Source organism: Aulostomus chinensis, chromosome 16 (genome assembly GCF_037954235.1).
Source record: "Aulostomus chinensis isolate RoL2024-O1b breed Wild chromosome 16, RoL_Achi_v1.0, whole genome shotgun sequence".
Taxonomy (NCBI): Eukaryota; Metazoa; Chordata; class Actinopteri; order Syngnathiformes; family Aulostomidae; genus Aulostomus; species Aulostomus chinensis.
The window spans coordinates 9,008,310-9,028,820 of NC_141335.1; the positions used below are offsets into that span (position 1 = coordinate 9,008,310).

Consider the following 20,511-nt stretch of genomic DNA (forward strand, 5'->3'; position numbering starts at 1 on the left):
CCCTCTCAGCCTACAGTATATATGCAACACCCTTGCACCAGTTTCAAAAACTTCATCTTGTTCCACTGATGTTCAGACAAACAAAAGAGCAATAAAAACATAATGTCCTTGGCAAAGGCAACAAGGGAGGAATGAAATACAGTAGCAGACCCAAAACTCATTCTTGCTTATTTTTTTGGCATTTGTAAAACTGTCAGTGTTTAGTCCAGAGCCGTTCACTCACAGAAAAAACACAAGGTTCCCTCAGGTGCTGGAACTCTTGAAAATGTTTCAATTCTAAGATGGAATTTTCAGTAAAGTGCTAGAAACTGCATGAAATTGTAATTGAATTACTTTCATAGTCAATACCTGCTCGGTTTTTGTTGTCGGTGTTGATCGTTCAGCTGAGATAACACACAATAAAGGTGGCGTGTGTCTCCTAACAACTGGAAGTGTCAAGATTTTAATACTCATAAATCTGTAACAAACATTACATTACGGTTTTGTATCTCATCTCCTCATATTTATTCGTATCGAGTGTCTATGGGGCTGTTCCCGTGCACAACTATGTTTCAGAAGTTGTTGCAGCATTTTGGGGGTTGATAATTTACATAGACAGATTTTTCTGCAAAATTTAAGCATATTTGACCTTTTGAGAATTGATAAAAATGAGTTGAAATACCTCCAAAATAACACATTAAGACACAGAGACCTTGAGGAACACCATTTATCAGTCCATGCACATCTGCACATCCACATTTGGAGATTTGTTTGTCGACCACAGGGTGTAGGAACCCTGAATAAAACATGTATTTACACTATGTTTGTCCAAAACTTACGGCACATGTCCTCCCCGTGTTCTCTCCTCATGCCAGCGGGCTGTGATTAAATGCCGCAGAGATGTCAGTCACCTTTCCAGGCTATATGTGGACTGTGGTCCCAGGCTGTGCTCACAAGTCTCCTCTCTTATTACAATGTCATCTGTAGTTTGCGGCTCTGTGACAAAGGCTCCTTTCACCAGACGTTTCATGTCTCCTGAGTTCGATTAGCTTGGAATTCCACTGTTCCGGATGGGAGGTTCCAGAGGCCTCGAGGCAGACGTGAAGCCAATGACGAAACACGGTTCTCCCCACTGCCTTCTATAAACATCTATTTCACCAATGACAGAGTCAAGGTGATTTGCTCAAAGCAGTTTCCTAGAAAATGACACCACTTTATGCCCTTGGAATACTTTTATATCATTTGGATGTACAAAAATAATTGTCTAGTTATAATCTGTACACCGAGGAAAAACAAACTTGTGCGATTCATTTCTGTTGTATTGAATCAGTGGGTGTTAATTTAATATTCCAAATGCCATAACCTCCTCATTTTTAATTCCAATTGCATCTGCTGTAGGTGAGGAGGTTAGGCTTTGTCAGCACACAACAACAATTAACTTAATAGCATAGTCCCTAGACACCATATACAGTTTTATGTCATCAATAGAATATGTTTACAGAATAACTTTGGGTCAAAAAATTGCTTATAAAGCCTTAAAATACTTCAGGCGTGTTGGCGAAGAGTTTCTTTTTTACCTGCAGTACCAGCTTTTTTTTTGTGTGTCTTTTTGTACAGTTGAGTACCAGCTATATATTCTGCGTTTTTCAAGAGCGATTATAAGCAGTTTATTTCTCCTGTTGACACTGCCAGTGTTTTTGCATGCACACGCGTGAGCAGCTTTACCTGTGCAAATTTTTCTAAGCGATAATACAGTTAGTTATGCAGGATTTGTAAACGCAGGGTATATTGACACATACGGATGTATTCCAATGTGGCATCACACAAGCACATTGATGTTCTGCTGCCTCACACAGATTCTTGTACACTGAGTTACTTATTTCTGAAGACACTGAATACTTTCTTTTACACATTTCTATGTTGTCGACACATGTTCAGACCTGTTAAAATAGATCTGCAGTGCGGCCCTTGTGGTAGCAGCTTCAGGTCTTTATCATGGACGTCCTGTGCCTGGTGTATTTCAGCCACTAGCATTGACTACAGCATCAGAATTTGTCTTGGTTTTAATTTGTCAAATGAAATTATGAATATTAAATTTGTGCTTGCAAAATTGATTCGATGCATTTTAAAACTCTTTTTGAACTCTTTTAAACGTTGAAAAAAAATCGACTTCAATTATTTTGAACAATACTTTGAGATGACTTTTTGCATTTCATTTTCACACAGGAAAAAAATGCAACAAATAATGAATTGTACAAGTTTTGTGACCCATTTGACCTTCATTTAAAAACAACAGCGCCTCTGATGTGGATATTGCATCTGGTTTTGATGATATTTAAATGAATTATGCAGCCAAACTCTATGGAAACTACGATGGAACAGGATATTAGAGAACACGGGGGACTTGATTAAAGTTATGCGTAAATTGAACATAGGTATCTAAATAAATTGCATTATGCACCAAGTCATTACATGCGGGAAAGTGGAAGTAATGCATGAATGAGTTCATTTATCTTTGCAGGATCTGATCCAAGAGTCTCTGCAAAACAAGAAAAACAACAACGGTTTTAAAGGCTTTCCCAAGACATAATACATGTATGTATCTGTGCTCCTTCTCCTTCAGTTTTTTAAGGGCAGCTCTGCGTCACACAGATTCAACTCTTGCTATTAAATTGGCTTTCACTTCCATCAGCACCCCCCCCCCCCCCCCTTAATGGCGTGGCCAAATCCAGGAAACGGGAATAATTCTCACTTGCTATCTGACCAAACACCCTGCTATGCAATCACCATCCTCTTACACTACAAGCCAACAGCTGGAATCTTATTTCAGCCAGCTTTCAAAATCACCCACCCTTTACCCAGAGCAGCAGTAGATCTATCTTCCCTGGGCTCCACCTCTCTCTCTCTGACTGAAATAAGGCCTAAAAGCACATACAACCTAGTGTTTATCAGGGAGGAACACACTCTTTTTCTCCCAATCTCAATATAGTTGAGTCTGGGTAATGGTTTCATTTGAGAGGTGAAAAAAGGTCACCATTTCCCCGAGACCTCGAATATTCTCTTGTACAGTAGAGTAGTTTGACGTCATGCTGCGCTTTGTAGTTGTTGTTGTTGTCGGTAAACCACACTGATTTACTGTCGATCCATTGTTACTGTGTGATGGAAATTGTTGGAAGCCTGAAGCCAAACATTTTACTAAGGATAAATGTATCATGTCTGTATTTACATGAACTTGAGTAAACGACAGAAGTAAAGTCTCTTTGAATAACATCAAAATACGCTCTCTTCCTCTCTCTCTCTCTCTCACACAGTGTGGCACTACGATAATTGTTTAATTAACTATGAGATAGGAGATATCTCCCCACATCACATTTTTCACATCTCACAATCTGTGACTGACGGTGAATTCATAGCTGCAGTTAGGCTACAATGGGAGAGCAGGACGAACTTCACCTATGAAGGCAAGCAAACCAGAACTGTGGGTGCTCACAATCAGGGATGCTTGTTCAAACTGATCCTATGCATCATATCCCGAGTGCCTTCCATTATTACAGCAGTTTCTACAATGCTGAATGTCAAGTGGTATAAGGGCTTACATGAGCTAAGAATAAGTGGAGTAGATTTGAATTTTTATTATGGCCTGTCTGATCTTGCTTGAATTCAAATACCAGCATCTGAAAATTAATAAATGTCACACACAAAAAAACAAAAAAAAAAAGGGAAATGAATGAATCTAATATTGTATTCCTTAGGGTGACTGTTATGTGTGGCGAGGACTTTGCTTTAGCTGTCAAACAGTGTCCTCTGGTGGACGATGATCAAACTATTTCACAAACTTCATTCACAGAAAAAGCCCTCCATTCTGTATGTAATTTAGTTATACCAATAAAAATCTACTCTGCAAATTAGGGCCTTATTCTTGTTCTTATGTACATATTTGTCTGTAAAAATTAGAGAACATTCTTGCCCTCAATTTACTCTTACAGGCAAGAGATGCTCTTGACCTATGTAAATGGACTCAATGGTAAATGGACTCAATTTTATATAGCGCTTTTCTACCTTAGTGGTACTCAAAGCGCTTTACAGTGTCATCTCATTCACCCATTCACACACTGATGGTGGAGGCTGCCATGCAAGGCGCCAACCTACTCATCAGGAGCAATTATGGGTTCACCTCTAGTAAAATTACTCGAGCTTACAAAGATTTTAATGTTACAAGAGGTACTGTACTTGATTAGTAGGAAAGAGTTACAAAAGCCATCAGACTTTGCTTCCTGCCTGTAAGACTAAATGGACTCAATTTTGACTAAATTGTGGGCTGAAATAATATACAAATTCATGCCATCATGGAACTTTTAAAAGATCCATCCATTTTCCTCCGCTTACCCTGTTAAGGTTTGGGGGGGGGGGGGGGGCTTCAGGTGAGAGGCAGGGTTCACTCTGGACAGGTCACCAGTCCATCACAGGGCCGACACATACAGAAAAACAACCATTCACACTCACAGCCACACCTACAGTCAATTTAGAGTATCAATCAGCCTCGTCCCCTCTTGATGTCTTTGGACTGTGGGAGGAAGCTGGAGTATCCAGAGAGAACCCACACAGGGTCGTGAGGGTGGGGGATGGGGGGCTGAAGCCTTTCCCAGCTGACATTGGGTGAGAGGCGGGGTTCACCCTGGACAGGTTGCCTGTCCGTCGCAGGACCACCAGGGGCAATTAAGGCCTCAAGGATACTTCAACATGGTCACCAGGAGAAGTGAGGCTTGAACCAGCGACCCTTCGGTTACTAGACGACCATTCTACCTCCCGGCCATGCCGTTCCTTATTGAAACATCTTTTTGAGATAAATATTTGGAGATTCATGTAATATTGACTGAGCACTAAAAAGAATGTAAAACAAAAAAAGGAAATGTCAAACATTTCAGACATTTGCAGCTCTGAAAAAGAAACTCTAGAACAACCCTATTCCTCGCAGAACAACTGCGACTTTTATATTCTATCCCGGTGCTTCAGGTTCCACGTTTTGCTCCAGTTTTACCAAAACAAGTGTGCAAATGTACCTTTTTAAACACCTCAGCTCGCAATCTGTTGGTTTGTGATACAGCCCTCTTTTTCTCTTCCTCTTTTTTCTTTGTCACCTCCGGCAGCTTGTTGTAAATCCTACAGACACAGAACAGACGCATTCATCCAGGGCAAAGGCATATGATGTCAGAAGTGTGAGGGTGGCTGAGCAGTGCCAAAGGACTGGCATACTAGAGACAAGCTACTATCTATAGTGAGACCATAGCCGGCGAAAACCTGGATCCACTGATAAAAAGACCGTACACAGACTCCTTTTACACTCCCACCTCTACAGTCCATTTGTTAAGAGATCCTCTGAGTCAGATAATGTTGCTCGGAAAAAAATTACAACGCATCGCCATCATCTGATCAGGTGTGCCTTTTCAGATAAGACAAAAAAAAGAGAGAAAGAGATAAGAGGGGAGCTCATATCTCCAGTCAGGACATTTAGAAATCAACTATTATATCCAAACAGTATGAAGGAGTGTGAGTTTGCATCATGTTTGTGCACATACACACAGAGTGTATTTGTCTATGTTGTTTTGGGTTTTGCTGTTGTTGCACAAACACACTTGATGGATTACACTGTATTAAACACAAAAGAGCAACATGAGACAGAGTGACATCCTGCGATGTGGGTTTGGTCTGGAGAGCTCACCGTCTGGACCTCCACTGCATCTCTCTGCCTGATATAGACCTCTCTCTTGGCTTGAAAAGGTTATCTAGTACAAACACAAACAGGCACGCACACACACACACACACACACACACACACACACACACACAGAATTGCAGATAAGAATTAACATGTTAATGACTGTTGAATATGTAAATGACCGTTGAGGGCTGTGAGAGATGTCTCCTTTGTAGACAGATGCACAGATGAGCATTTAATATGACCATCACCAAGACACATGCATGCCAACGTGCACGCGCATGCACACGGGCTACATCCAGTCAGTTCAGTTTAAATGAAAGGAATTATCAGCCTCTTGCTGCTCAGGTTGGAACCATTAAGTCTCTTTGCTTCAACACTGAAATTTAAATTTAACTCGCACACACACACACACACACACACACACACACACACACACACACACACACACATACACACACACACACACACTCTTTTTAATATCTAAAAAAACCAAAACAAAAACCAAACTGTAGTGAAATAAATCCCCTTAGGTTTAATGTGCTGTTTGTGGTAAATATATACATTTCTTATTTTACTCTAACAATACCTAAAACAAATCAAACACAAAGCATACTGTGAAAGAGTTAGTGTAAAAGTGTTAGTGACTGAGGGCAGACATGTGTGTCATATGACAACATTTTGTTTTTCTCAATCAAAAGTTTCACTTTTACAAAAAATCCAGTGTGCTTTGCCACATGTGTATGTGCTTGGGGTGGGGGTGGGGAGGGTGGGGAGCTAGAGTCTATCCCAGCTGACATTGGGCGAGAGGGGCAGTTCTCCCTGGACGGGTCACCAGTCTGCCAGGGCCATCAGCAGCATTTGGGGTTTCAGTGTCTTGCTCAAGGATACACTGACATGGTCACCGCGGGAAGTGAGGATTGAACCAGCGACCCTCAGGTTGCCAGATGGCCTCTCTACCTCTGAGCCATGCTGCTCCACCTTGAACTTAATAGTTAAAAAACACAAAAACTGTAGTAATTGAAGTTTTAACATCAGCTTAGGAGCTGAGTACTTCAATTACAAAGGGTTGAGCGCCAATTTCACAGAGACATCTGAGTGATGAAGGTGCTGGGTATAGTCACAGTATATTTAAAAACTTTAATATTACTCCACCTATAGTTCTACTTGTCTGAAAAAAAAAACTTGATAAAATCTGACATTTCCCTTTAAAAAGAGGATCAAACCGTTGAGTTTAAACGTTTGGAAACATTTGAGTGTGCTCACTTTAATTGAGATGGAGGCTTGTCAACCTGAGTTGATTTCTACAGCACGTCTGACGGCTTCAGTATGGATGAAAGATACACAAGACCAGAGAGAAAGTCTACTCTGGAGATATGACAGAAATTGCAGTATGTGCAGAAAATACTATGATATCATACCTGTTCAGTAGATATATTCAAATAGGTGAGGGTTTATACTGTTTATTGTTCTTGTTACTGTTGTTTAATTCCTTTTGACATACTACATTTTTATACCTTCTGGATGAGGCACTTAGACAAATTCTGCAAAATATTTTTTTCACAGTTCCCGATCATGATCTTATTTAGATCACACGTATTTCCTCTCTAAGTGACTGTTGTAGAATATTCTGCCGCATGCAGAGCTTTGAAGAAACATTCTTTCGATGATCTGCAATACTAGATAACGGCCAGCAGAGAGCAAAGTTGGATAAAAGCCACAGCACTGCAAGGTGAAATGAAGTTCCTTATTTGCTGATTTCCCAGAGTGAAGGCACTAAAATGTTTACTTGTCATCAGGAGAAGTCCCAACTCGCAGATGTGTAGCGGTCCCAATGAAACTGAGGTACTAATACTTGGAAAAACACTTGCTGTCATTACCAAACTGCTGCTATCATATACTACAGTTGCTGCCATCACTGGAGGCTGGACTTCCTGTTTGCATTGTGCAGAAATTCTATTCCACTACAAGGTTTACTTGTGCTATTTTAGCTCTAAACCAGAGATATTCATCTTTTCTCACCACTAAGTGGATGCGGTGTGGTGCAGTTCTTCTTTTGTTTGCCTCGATCTTCCCTGAGGCCTTGCACCAGGTCTGGGTTTGAATCCTGCAGGGCTCTCCTTCTCATTGCCCTCTGCTCCAACCTCCTCACCCGACTCTGGGATCGGCTGATGAAATCTGGCCTAAAGAGCTCCAAAGCCTCCTGGGGCAGACAGAAAAAATATCAACAGTAAGCTGATTGTTTGTGGGAAGAATGGAGTATAACTCATTGACACTAATCCTGTGGAAAAAGAAAAAAAAAAAACTTCATTGGATCTATTCTGAAAATATCCTTAATCTATTCCTTAACCTTGGAGAATCCTCTTCACAGCCTTGTAATAGCTAGGAGGTGCAGGCAACATGGTAATATTGTGCTCAGCTTTAGTTGGGATAAAGGTAAGAGAGCATTACCCCTAGGGGAATCTCAATCCTTAGGAAAGCTCACAACCCTCAATGGATCAAACTTGTTAATTTAACTGGGAAGAAACACTGAAATAAAATAAAAAAAAAATTAAAAAAAAAAGATGGGGAAGAAAAAAAAATCCCATAATTGATTTTTTTCCCCGTTCCTCGTCTACTTGGCAGAAGCTGTGTCAAATACCAGCTAAGGCGAAAGAAGAAAAAAAAATCACCCCTCAAGAGAAGCTGCTGCACACATGATACTGTTTAATCCATCCGTAAACACATTACGGTTCTCTGTGTGGGGAAGCATAATTGAAATACGATCCCTAAAGGTTCCAGATGGCACATGCTCTCTTTCCAACATCTGATCAGAAGCTTTGTGTTGCTGCTCCTGAACAACAGTTCACGGTCTCCCCTTGATTATGTTGCGCGGCCCCATTGTCTTTGGAAGCGTTCATTGTCACATTTGCATCTCGGCGGTTCAACAGATTCTTTGATAAATGATAAGCAGCACAGCAAGGAGGAGCTCGGTCTGCCAGTAAAGGTTTGTGGGCTAACAGCTAATACTTTTTTTTTTTTATGGCAAACACCTGAATTTGCTGTTTTACAAGGTCATAAATAACCCTTCAAGGTCAAGTATAGCTGAGCCGCATTAACTTGTTATTATTATTTCTTAAAACACAAGTAACTGTTCAAAACTTTTTAAAAAAGGTAGCTCCTTCAATTAAGCTGATAAAAATAAAAACATTTTCCTTGACGACCCTTTGAGGATCTTGTCAACTAAACCTAAACTACATCTAACAGTTACGGATGTATGAGATTGGATTTCTTTGAGTGTCGATATCTGTTGTTTTTACAGTGGAATTGGCTGAAAATCCATATAAATATGGGCCACTGGACTGATCCCTGAACATTTAAAAAATTGGCCATTATCTATAGCAATATATTTGAATTACAAATGATATAATGCATGCCTGCTAACAATAATCAAACTAACTTAATTGTGTTTTTTTTAAGAGAACACTAAATGGAAAAAAAATACAAGTTAAGGATGACTAAATATGATGTAAACTAAACAGGACATTTGACACAGTACTAAGATTAATTAAAAAAATGAACGCTACTTTGAGGCTGAGGTTCTTGGCTGTGCCATCAGGAGAGTTTGCCCCCAGCTGGGAATGATAATAACAAGTCTTATCCAAAGGCCCCGTGGAACAGCAGGGTCCTTGATGGTCCTCGGGCTTGTCACTTCCTGTTTGCCTGCCCTGTCCTCTGGAATCCACTGGAGACACGCACATATGTGCGTGCGCGCGCGCGCACACACACACACACACACACACACACACACACACACACACACAAGTGAAACGAGTGTGAAATTTCATTTAGCAAGTCATATCATTTACAAAAAAAAAAGCAAAGAGCAGAAAAGCAAGCTCATTCTCGTAGGACAACTTTAATACAGAGATGTAATTTGATATCAAAGTCATTTTGCAGTTTATTATGGGATGTTGGCTAAATCCCGCGGACTGCGCTGAGTGATAGCAGAATTTTCATGATGTTGTTGAGACCCATCTAAGCTTTTATGATTTGTCGAAGTAACCTCAGAATTGATGTATTGCAACCGCACACACACACACACACACACACACACACACACACCCACACCCACACCCACACCCACACACACACACATGCTCAGAGAGGGAAAAAAACCCAGCGGCAACATGAGTGTGGCCTATGAATAATGTAGAGGATGACAGTGCATCCATCCTGCACCTGCAACCTCATTCCTCTACCTTTTATGGAACATATATCTCCAGTGAGTACTCAGCCATGTGGTATGTAAGCAGAGTATCATCACATGCTCTAACAGGCACTGGGAAAAATGTAATGTATCTGGTCAAACAGTTTCCACAGGATATGTTTTGCCCTTTAGGCATCGGAATAAATGAAGCGTTGGGTGAAGAGAACAGAAGTTTAGGAGAAAACACTGTGGGATGGTGCAGAAAATAAATTTTGTAATAGGTGGAGAGAGTTGATTAATAAGTCAAAAGTGTTGTGTTGCAGTTGCGTTTAGTGAGGCAGACCATGTAACATGGGAGGTAGACAGGCAGGTAAGACTGTTTCACAAACTGCTGTAGGCACTGACATCATTTTCCAAGTGGTTTTGGCCGTGACATCCACTGCCACTGCCAGTTCTTTATAGGTCCATTGACTGCATGTAAGTTACAATAGATATAGGGAGCACTGTGGATTCTTCATGCCATTTTCATGGTACACCGTTTGACTTGTCAATGCAGGAAAAGCACAGCTATAAATAATACAGGATGGTCTTATAGAGAATACATGAAATATCCATGACCTCTTAACACTGCAATATGTGGTCATAACACAATATGTGTTAAATTATGTTTCTGCGCCATGGAAACAATGTCAATCCGATAGGATTCCCATGTTAATCAAATAGATTTTGTGATAGGGGCACAAACTTTGCAGCACCAGAGTCTGAGTCACGTTCAAGTCCCATTTGCCACAGTGTGTTTTAGGTTTGAAAGTTGATGAAAATGTATGGAATTGCATTTATTTTTTGCTGATGTTGAATTTGCGATACGATTTGTAATATTAGAGGGAATTCTCATTTTTGGGTAATTATTCATATTGAAATGATAATGGTATCTGTAGACCATTTGCAGGCTGGTACATCTCTGCAGCACTGTGATACTTCATCAAGAATAGTCAGTTGCCACACTTTTTGCCTTTAGCAAATATTGTCCATCCATCCATCCATCCATCCATCCATCCATCCATTTTCTTTTGCTTATCCTGTTAAGGGTTGCGGGGGGGGGGGGGGGGGGCTGGAGCCTATCCCAGCAGCTTTCAGGCGAGAGGCGGGGTTCACCCTGGACAGGTCGCCAGTTGCAGGGCCAACACATAGAGACAGACAACCATTCACACTCACATCCGTCAATTTAGAGTATCAATCAGCCTAGTCTCCATGTGCATGTCTTTGGACTGTGGGAAGAAGCCAGTGTTCCCAGAGAGAACCCACACAGGAACAGGGAGAACATGCAGACTCCACACAGAAAGATCCTGTGCCCGAGCTGGGACTGGAACCAGGAACCTTCTTGCTGTGAGGCCACAGTGCTGACCACTGCACCACCTTGCTGCCCATCAAATACTGTATCACCTATAATTTGGATATTGCATTTGGCCTTATTGTGATTTTAGCATGTTGGATACGTTGTTCAGTCTTAAGTTATCTTGAAAGCAGTAAACATCTCTATAAAATGCCATTGAAAAAGTCATCACGAGTGCAGTGGCTCTGACCTTCTGAACATAAAGTACACATTGTCATTGCCCGATTCTTTTCCACTCTTTATTTTTTCATATTTTTATCACCTAAAATGATTTTCAGGTGTTCACTTGCCAAGTAAAACCTGTACCTGGTTTGTCCAAGCGATGTTACTTGTCCAAGATGGCTGACCAACTTTAAAAGTTGATAGCAGATCAGGCAGCATGCAAGTGGAGCAGTGACAGTGGGTGTAAAGGAGTGCTCATGGGGGTGCAGAAATATGTCGGTAAGGAGGATCTACAGAGAAATCTCCAGGGAGGAAAAAAAAATGCACACAGACAGAAAACCACAAAAGGAGCGAAAGAGGATAGTGAGACAGCATTAATTGAGTTTGAAGGAGAAAGGAGAGAGAGGTTTTATGAGTTACCCAGTGAGAGTGTTTGTGCCAAAGCCATTGAGGTGCTTTAATTGCCAGAGGTTTGGACTCAGAGCCAAAAACTGTAAAGAGAAGAGGAGATGTGCTAGACGAGAGCGATCATCAGTATGTAAAGTGTGGAACAGGGAGGAGTTGGTAGGGTGGCATATGATGGGTGTGAGTTTATGAGACGAGAGAATGAAATAGAAAAAAAGTACAAGTGGAAAGAAGGGTCACTTATGCAGAAGCTGTTAGGGAGTAAAGAGAACAGAAATATGTCACACAAGGAGCGTTGAGCTCCAAGAGCAACAAGCAAGAACACATGACAGGATTTATGTGGCTTCCAGGAGGGATTACGAGCACAACTGAAGTTAAAACTGCAGATATGCAACTGTGACATAAATTGGTTGTCCAAGCATCAGTTAATCATTTAGGATTAGGGGACTGACATGGAGCTGTTGCAGCCAGGAAGCAGGGTTGGTTACCATGATTGCTAATGATGGTCTTTCTTTTACACTGGTGGGCCACTGGAGGCATACTGGCCAATGGCCAGGAATTCAATCATTTCATTAAGGAAATGGCTGTAAACCCATGTATTACATGTGGTACATGTTTCGGAAACCTAGTTAGAGGCAATTTTTGACTTGTATTCGTCTGAAAGACAGAAACCATGGGAGGGGAGAAGGATGTTCTGCTCCTTTCATCGAGTAAGATGTACCTATCTGTAATTAACGAGTAAAATCCATGCAAACAGTTGGATTTGGGTATTGTACTGAGGACTCCTGAAAAAAGTGACACGATGAGCAGATTTCAGTGCTTATGGGACCTGGGGGGGGGGGTTCCTATAGACTCAAATGGAAAGATAATTGAAGTTTTGATGGAAGACACAGATTTAGTGGGTATGAATGATGGCGGAAGAGCAAGGGTAAATATAACTGCAGGTTCTGAGTCAGCACTGGATATTACAGTACCGTCTAATAGCTTGGCTGGCGTTAGCAACTGCTAGGCTGCTAGGCAGCGATCAGAGCAAATCCCAAAGTGAATCTTTGAGGAAACAGATTTGGAAAAGTTCCTAAAGTTAAATGATGAGTCAATGACAAGGACAGAGATTTCTGGAGGTGAAACAATCAGGATACCTCAGCAACTGAAGCAGTAAAGGAGGCTGTCGAAACCAGGAATAACTGCACACCTAAAACACTAATCTCAAACTTTAACTCTCAGAAAATGTCACCTCGTGAAAGTCTCACCTGCTTCTATTTGTCAGCTGAGTACTTTAGACCTCAGAGGTTATTTCATTACATATGCACTGGAAATTCCCTGAAAACTAAACTCCGTCAAGAAACTAGGTTCTTAATATACAGAAATAAATTTCATACACTTACACACAGGGCTCAAGAATAGTGTTACCAGGCACGGGCCTCTGAAAGGATCAAACAAGGGTGTAACTTTCTCTTCTTTTTTTTTTTTTCCCCAAAATTTTGATATTCATTTTACTGCATTGTGTTGATGATTCATAATTATGATTATGACTGCCTGCTTTCGGTAGAAATAAAAAAACAAAACTGCAAAAACAATCCTAATATGAGACCGCTCAGGAGAAGCCATGGAATAAAATATTTGATTCAGTATAAGGCAGAGGCAGTGGTAAGAACAGTGCGTCATGCCAAAAGGGCAAGTTGCAGATATTATTGCAACAAAAAAGGAAGAAGTACACCGGTGGGAGAGATATGGGGAGTGAAAGAAAGGATAGGAAGAGATACAAAGGAGTATCCAGTTATCATGGTCATATTCATTCATTTTCAGTGTCCAGATGTGTTTGACAGGAGGGTAAAACAGGAAAAAAAAAAATAACTGATGAAGTATATACTGTGGCAGAGATGGTGAGAGCAATAAATATCCCAGGGAAAGATCAGGTGTTATGTCATGCTAGAACTCTAGGGGATAGAGTTGCTGTACCTCTATAACAGTGTGTGGGAGGAGGGGAGATTATCAAGTGCATGATAAAAAAAAAAGAAATACATAAGACAGTGGTGCCAATAAGAAAACCAGGCAACGATCCATGTTAACCCAGTTACAGGCTTACATTGGTAACGGTGAATTAATCCAATATAATGGAAAGTATGATAAGAGAGAGATCATCATTTTAGTTGGAGCACAGAGGAATGTCGATTAGTAATTAAAGAACGCGTGTGCGAGACTCCATCTCCTCGATTTACATCTCTATTCACCTCCAGATGCCACTAAACCTGACATACACACAAGTCCTGTAAAACCATGCAAAGACTATCTTCAGATTTGCTTTTACATACAGTAGCTGTAACGTCTGATTTTATGTAGAAGCGTTTGATGTCGAGAGGGGAATAAATGAAAGTGTTTGTTCTTTATTTAAGACAGCAGGTGAAGGGAGTGTGTGCATGTAGCAGCTGGGATTTATTTGAAACAATATCAATACGCTGTAGGAGAACTGTGATGGGAGGTTGTGAGTCTATTAACAATGCATGAGGAATAAATCAAAAAGGTGAAAGGCAGAGTGAAAAAAAGTGACTTTTCACCCCGCAAGACCACCTCGGCACCACAGTCATCTGCTTCGGATATGTGATCTTATTTACAATAGGTTTCCAATATACCAGCCACTGAAAGGAATATACAGATCAATTGGTGTGGGTACGTTAGATTTTCACTTCTGAAGCAAGGTGATGAAATTCATACCTGGGCCAATATTGAAAGTGTTTGGCCTGTGCTTGAAATTGCTCTGGGTAGGGTGGGCTGCCTCATCTGCATTCCCCTTCTGCTCGCCAACCTTTGTATTTGTAGGTCTTGGCCCTCTGAATGACAATAATCCCAAAGTGGCGTTGCGGGGCTGTGGATGTGAATCATCAACCTCGGTGTTAACCTTGTGAGTGGTTGCGGTTGGCTCAACATTTTGCCCCAACTGCCTTGATTGAAGGCCTCTGCAGTGGTTCAAACTACTGTCTCGGCCCTTGTCTGTCCCCAAGATGGCCGCTCTTGGATTCCCGTAACCTCCTTTGGAATTGTCTGTTGATCGTTGGCGGCGGGATGAAGCACACAGGTGAACAGATACAGTAGACCTGTGTTGAGTGTTTTGATTTGCACCTCTTCCTTCAAGTTCACCGAGGGAAATGGAAAGCAACTTGTCCAAAAAAACGACAGAGCTTGTCGACCTTGGAGCTACCTCACGATGGATGCTGGAGCGGTACGAATGCTGTGGGGTCATCTGAGTTAATGAGCCATCTATCATGTTTTGCTCCTCTGTGTATCTCAGCCTGCATTTTGCAAGTTGACCCATCCTGTTTCCCTGGTCTTTCAATGCCAATCCATCAGCAGTTGAGTGGGCTTGTCGGAACTCATTAGGCGCCATGATAGCAGGATTCTCTTGGCGCATGTCCGTTTGGGAGTTTGAGACTCTCATTGCACACGTGTATCGAAAATGCTCTTCTTCCAACAGCTTCCGGTTCTAATGCCTCCACAGTGTTGGACAGGATGGATATGCTGGGTCCTCAGGGGCCAAAAGTCACAGCAACACTTTCCAAGATGCAATGATGATGGAAGAAAAATACTATTTCTGAACTTTTTCCTGGCACATGAGACTTTTGCAGTCTTGAGCGGGTCGGAAAATCCACTGAAAGATCCACTATCTGCAGCCTGAGTGTAGGCAGACTTGTTACTGCGCCAGCTGAAACACTCTCCTTCTCCTCTCGCCCCCGCCACACGCCCCATGACAGGACATTCCTGTGCAGTGAAGCAGGGATATCCTTACTTGAGGCCTATGAAAAGACAGAAAAAAAAGAAAGTGTCAGCTCAGGGTTCTCAAAGTGTGAAACTGACTCCCCTGCAAATACAAAGATGCACCAATTTAAAACACACCACCAAAGACTGCAAATAAGGAGATTATACAAGCTGAGTCGTGATTGGAGGGGCTTATTATATTCTTTTCTGCTCTGCTTGTTTCTTGATCTGTTGCTGTTGCCATGACAATGTGTAACTTGACGGGCAGCGCTTTGGGATATTAAATTAGTTCATTTAAAATGAACATTCCACATTTGTCTGCTGAAGAAAGAAAAAAAAACAATAATAAAAATAATACCTGTTTACCTGCTGCTTTTGGGACGGGACACCTTGGTGATGACATTTGTCTTTTCTATGTTTGAATGGAAAACAACCTGTGGCATCAGAGACTGAACAACCTCCTTGAATAACTCCTGTGTTGGCTCACATCACCCAGTATCAGGAGATCTTACACGTAAAATTAAACCAATACTTTATTTAAAGTGTCTTTTTTTGCCTTTCAAGTACTCTCAAATAGTTGTCTTGAGCTTCTTTTCTTACATCATCTATATTTTAGCTTGCGGCAGCTGGCGTGTGACGGCAAACAACAGTTTAAACAGCGAAATGTTAATGCACAAACTCTCAAGTGCATCGTCCTGTATAATCCATTTCTCCTTTTTGTTGTAGTCGTATGTCTCTAATAGCCTTGAGCTGAATATATGTGGCTGGCTCTTTCTGCTGTCTGGAGTCACAAAGATGGGACGCAGAAGGGAAAACATGTCTTTGTGTGCTTAAAACAACTATTTCTGAGTACCTGAAAGGCAAAAAAAACACAAAAAAACCCTTTCTGGATGAAGTCTTGCTTTTTGTTTGACAAGTATTTTGGTGTAATGCGTGAATGTTATTCCAAAGACACCATTTATGCTTAATTTACATACTAAAATAAATGTCAAATTCAAACAACCGCCGTCAAGCTTCTGTGTCTTCCATCCACTAAAGGGAAGTTCAGAACAACCATCATGGTGACAGTGAGAGATTTTGAAAATGTAACTGTTGAGAGGCACAGCTTGGAAATCTCTGCTCGTGTGCGAGGTCAAGTTCAATTCGTGCTTTTTCATTTTTATGCACAGGATCTCCTCGTAAACTTCGGGAATTTTTTTTCAGTGTTTTCCTCACGTCTCACTGATCTCGCTGCGCCACAGGACGCCTGTGATTACAGGTGGTACCGCTCTTTATCTTTACACACCGACGCTAAAACTAGCGCAGAAAGATGGCTCCGTCTGCATCTAACATTACACATGAAGGAAACCTTAACTGAGGTAAAAGATTTATGAATCACAGTAGCGCAAACAGCACAGATGCTTTTTAAGGTGACACCAATAGTCATATTATAGATATCTACCTTTCCATTGGGGCAAATTCTACATCTGTAATACTGTGTAATGTCATGGATCTCTTCTAACACTGAGGCAACGTCCAACCTGGACAAGTGCTCCAGGGCTGAGTCATACTGACAAACAGTTATGCACACTCACATTCACCCTTGTGGGCAATTTAGTGTTGTCAACTAACTTAACCTGCATATCTTTGGACTGTGGGTGGAATCCAGAGCACTTGGAGGAAAACCTACACATTCTGAGAAAAAAAAAGGGATCAAATTACATTTCTATTTCCCTGAATCCATTTGCAAGTGAAATCATACACGGCAACTGATAAAAGACTGTGGTGATTCAACCTTGTATTTGCAGAAACAGTGAGTTTGCGTGTCATAAGACCTTGGTAAACAGATGCCGAGAGCTGTTTACCTCATTGATGTTAGGTGTTGATAGACTTGGGGATCTCCAGCCTGTGAAACCCACCACATCGACCAGCTGTCCCGTGTTTTTTTTTCTTTTTAATCTTCCGGTTCACAAGAGAGAAAGAAATATACCGATCATTACAGAATTGCAGCTTCTGACTTCATAGCGTTCATAGCGTTAGCGTACACACTCCAAGCTATACAGCTGAAACTGAAAAATCAGACCAGTCAACACAAGTACAGCTATCTTTTATGGCAAAAACAGCTTTTTTGCTAACATTTCATTATTACAATATTAACTTTGTCATCCAATCGTTTACTGCATGTTCAGAGTTCATTCCTGCCCTCCAGCAACCAAACTGATGAATGGATATTTTCTTTCTGGCTCTCTCCTCCTTAGCTCAGCTGATGATGACTCTCCTAATGTGGTCATCTGCTTTCGCTTGCCTGGCACATTTTAGCGAAACCAGACAATGGTTTAAAAGTGCAGGCTTATTGTTTCATGAAATGCAGGATGCTGCTCATCTCCCCCTGTTTATTTACCGATCAGTATATTTGGCTTTTTTAATCAAATTATGATTATAGTATTAAATCAGCTGATTCAAATCCTAGTGTCATTATTACAATCAACCAGAGACAATAGCAAACAAAGGCATGAGCTTGCATGTAGAAAATTGCTCCTGTTTTATATCATGTCACAGTGAGATCTTGCAGATTGACGCGTTTGGAGGTTTGCGCGAAGGTCACAGTGATCATTTCCACACTGTAACCCCTCAGTGTCCCCTTACGCTCCTCACAGAAGCACTTGCGTTCATTACACTTCTCCTTTCATAACTAGTATTGTAATAGTAAAAGTATAGTATTGCTCCTGTTTCACATTCATCTTCAGTTATCATATCATCACAAAGACCCCCGTCACCCTCGCTTTCTATTGTTTTAATGTACACTCTTGCTTTTAGGCCTCAGTGCCAGCAGCAGCTGTGGGCCAGAGCCTGGATGTTTTTGGGTTGTTTTCCCATTGAGGGAATTTCTAAACATTTGGGACAAAGTACATTTGGAATTGAGGATGAACTGAAGACTTTACAGTGTCATTAATATGTACAGTAAGTACTGTATATCGTCTCTGGCCATAACAATAATTTACATGCTTTGACATCTTACACGAATGTCTAACAACATTAAATCAGCACATTTTATATTTAAAAGTACAAAAGTCAACAACAGTTTTACATCTTAATGTTCTGACAAAGGGATTTTCTAGCTTAATTTAGTGTAATCTCAGAATGCTATAATTTGTTATTTCTAAAAGTTATCAAATTCTCTAAAGGTCTGTCCCAAATACATACTATTATGAGTTCAGACAAACACTGCTGTTAATTCGTAAGGTGGTACTTCCAGTTTCAGTCCTCTTCACCCATTTTGAGGTTGTATCTTGGTCTCTCCCAACTCTCTTTTGTGGAGGGTATTGTGTCCTTGCCGTGAATCAAAGCTCATAACAACTGAATGTACTTCTGAGATTTTGGGTCAGCATTTTATACAACAACCAAACTTTAAAACACCAGGTAGGGAGAGTATCTCTTGGAGTCAAGGTGGTCATCCCTCCCGTAACATTCAAAAACTCAGGGAAAATACCCAAAATAACCTAATAGATTTTGTTTTTTTCTCTAATTTTCTACCCAGCTGTTATACATTTTGCTATATATGTGCTGGAATAGTCAACATCAGTGGAAGATCTTCTTTTGGAAAATATTGTAAATGGTGGCTGAATTGAAAAGAGCGCTCGTTAAAAGATTAAAATTGGTAAGCTACATGTCTGGGCATTCTAGCAGGAGGAATAAGCACAGTATAACTCATCCCTCCATGTCACAGACCTGCACTGCTGTTCTCTTACACATACATGTGCTGCTTCCTTGCACAAGGTGACACGTTACTTTATCACAGTGAACGTGGGTGGTGTAGTTGTTTTTTTTTTTAGTCGATCCCACAAACACCATTCCCTTGCTATGAATACTTGCTAGCATACCGAATCCGTGTCTGAAAATAGTCCCAAACAAACTCCTGCTTAAGTATGCTACTTTGTCATAGACCACAGCGCAAAACTATTTCAGGAGTTAAGAAATAAAAGTATATATTTGTGAACTGCTTCAAGCTGCAGACAGAGAAGGGGAAGTAGCAAAGTATAGAAAGAATTGGGACATGGACAAATTGTAGGTTTTGGTCGCATGGGAGTTTTTGCATAAAAATATAAACCATCAGCAGCCTTATTCTTTCTGCACCTCGAACCAGTGGGTACGCGGTGGGTAAAATATGCAAGACCTGCATGGGAGAAAAATAGAAAAAGAGTTTGCAAGAAATCTTGTGACAGGAAAAAGGACAGGGTTTGAGAGAGAGCGGCATGAGACCTACAGCTGGTTGAAAAGCAGACAGGCTGTGCGGCGTACCAGAGATAAACCCATCAGCACAGCCGGTATTGATATGAGGCCCACTGAGGGAGCTTGTGGACAAAATGCTTTTATTCAAATGGGCTTGTGTTAGCTGAGGTTCTTTTTCTGTATTCTTTTTTATTTTGCCCTTGTGCTTTAATGCGTACAGAATCTTTTATTTCCTCCCATGTGGGTCACTGGAATGTAGTCACATGGGGCATAATCTGGATTAATTCACAGTGGGGAGACATGCCAGTGGACTCCAGAGGTATTTATTCCCACCTAGAGCAATAACTGAAAACTCAAAAAAAACAACAACCAAAAAACAAGAAAACCCACAAATACGTTCAGTTCTGACAAGCCAGCAAGTTAATTAGTTAAGATTTTAAGAAAGCCAATCATACCCGGCATCTTCCATCTTTATAAATAACATCTTTTGAGCCACAGAGATATTTTTACTCAACCTCTTCTTACCTGAAAGAATAGAGTCTCAAGGTGAGCTGTTGCTCCTCTTTTGAATGGTTATATCCACCTCCAGCCACGGCATCCCTGCACCTGCCAAAGAGAGTTGACAGCTCCTTGCAGTCACCAGATAGCTCAGAGAGCTCTGTGGTGGTATTTTTCCGCCAGTCCCCTGTGGAAACCCCTCTCAGATGA

At 41.1% G+C, this 20,511-nt stretch overlaps 1 protein-coding gene across 3 annotated transcripts in view; it reads right to left on the reverse strand.

Annotated features, from left to right (window-relative positions):
• Window positions 1-338: 338 nt before the first annotated feature.
• Window positions 339-20,511, reverse strand: part of LOC147247391 (uncharacterized) — a 31,785-nt gene continuing 11,612 nt past the window's right edge. For 2 of the 3 annotated variants that reach the window (XM_086180270.1, XM_086180272.1), the window contains 8 exons: window positions 20,329-20,409; window positions 17,439-17,532; window positions 14,557-15,632; window positions 9,262-9,419; window positions 7,718-7,898; window positions 5,699-5,762; window positions 5,040-5,139; window positions 339-2,518 (listed from right to left, as the gene is read on the reverse strand). In XM_086180270.1, the coding sequence (XP_086036396.1) occupies window positions 2,489-2,518; window positions 5,040-5,139; window positions 5,699-5,762; window positions 7,718-7,898; window positions 9,262-9,419; window positions 14,557-15,277 (1,254 nt within the window). In that variant the 5' untranslated portion in view covers window positions 15,278-15,632; window positions 17,439-17,532; window positions 20,329-20,409 and the 3' untranslated portion in view covers window positions 339-2,488. The remainder of the gene's footprint in view (window positions 2,519-5,039; window positions 5,140-5,698; window positions 5,763-7,717; window positions 7,899-9,261; window positions 9,420-14,556; window positions 15,633-17,438; window positions 17,533-20,328; window positions 20,410-20,511) is intronic. The other variant, XM_086180271.1, reaches the window with a different exon arrangement.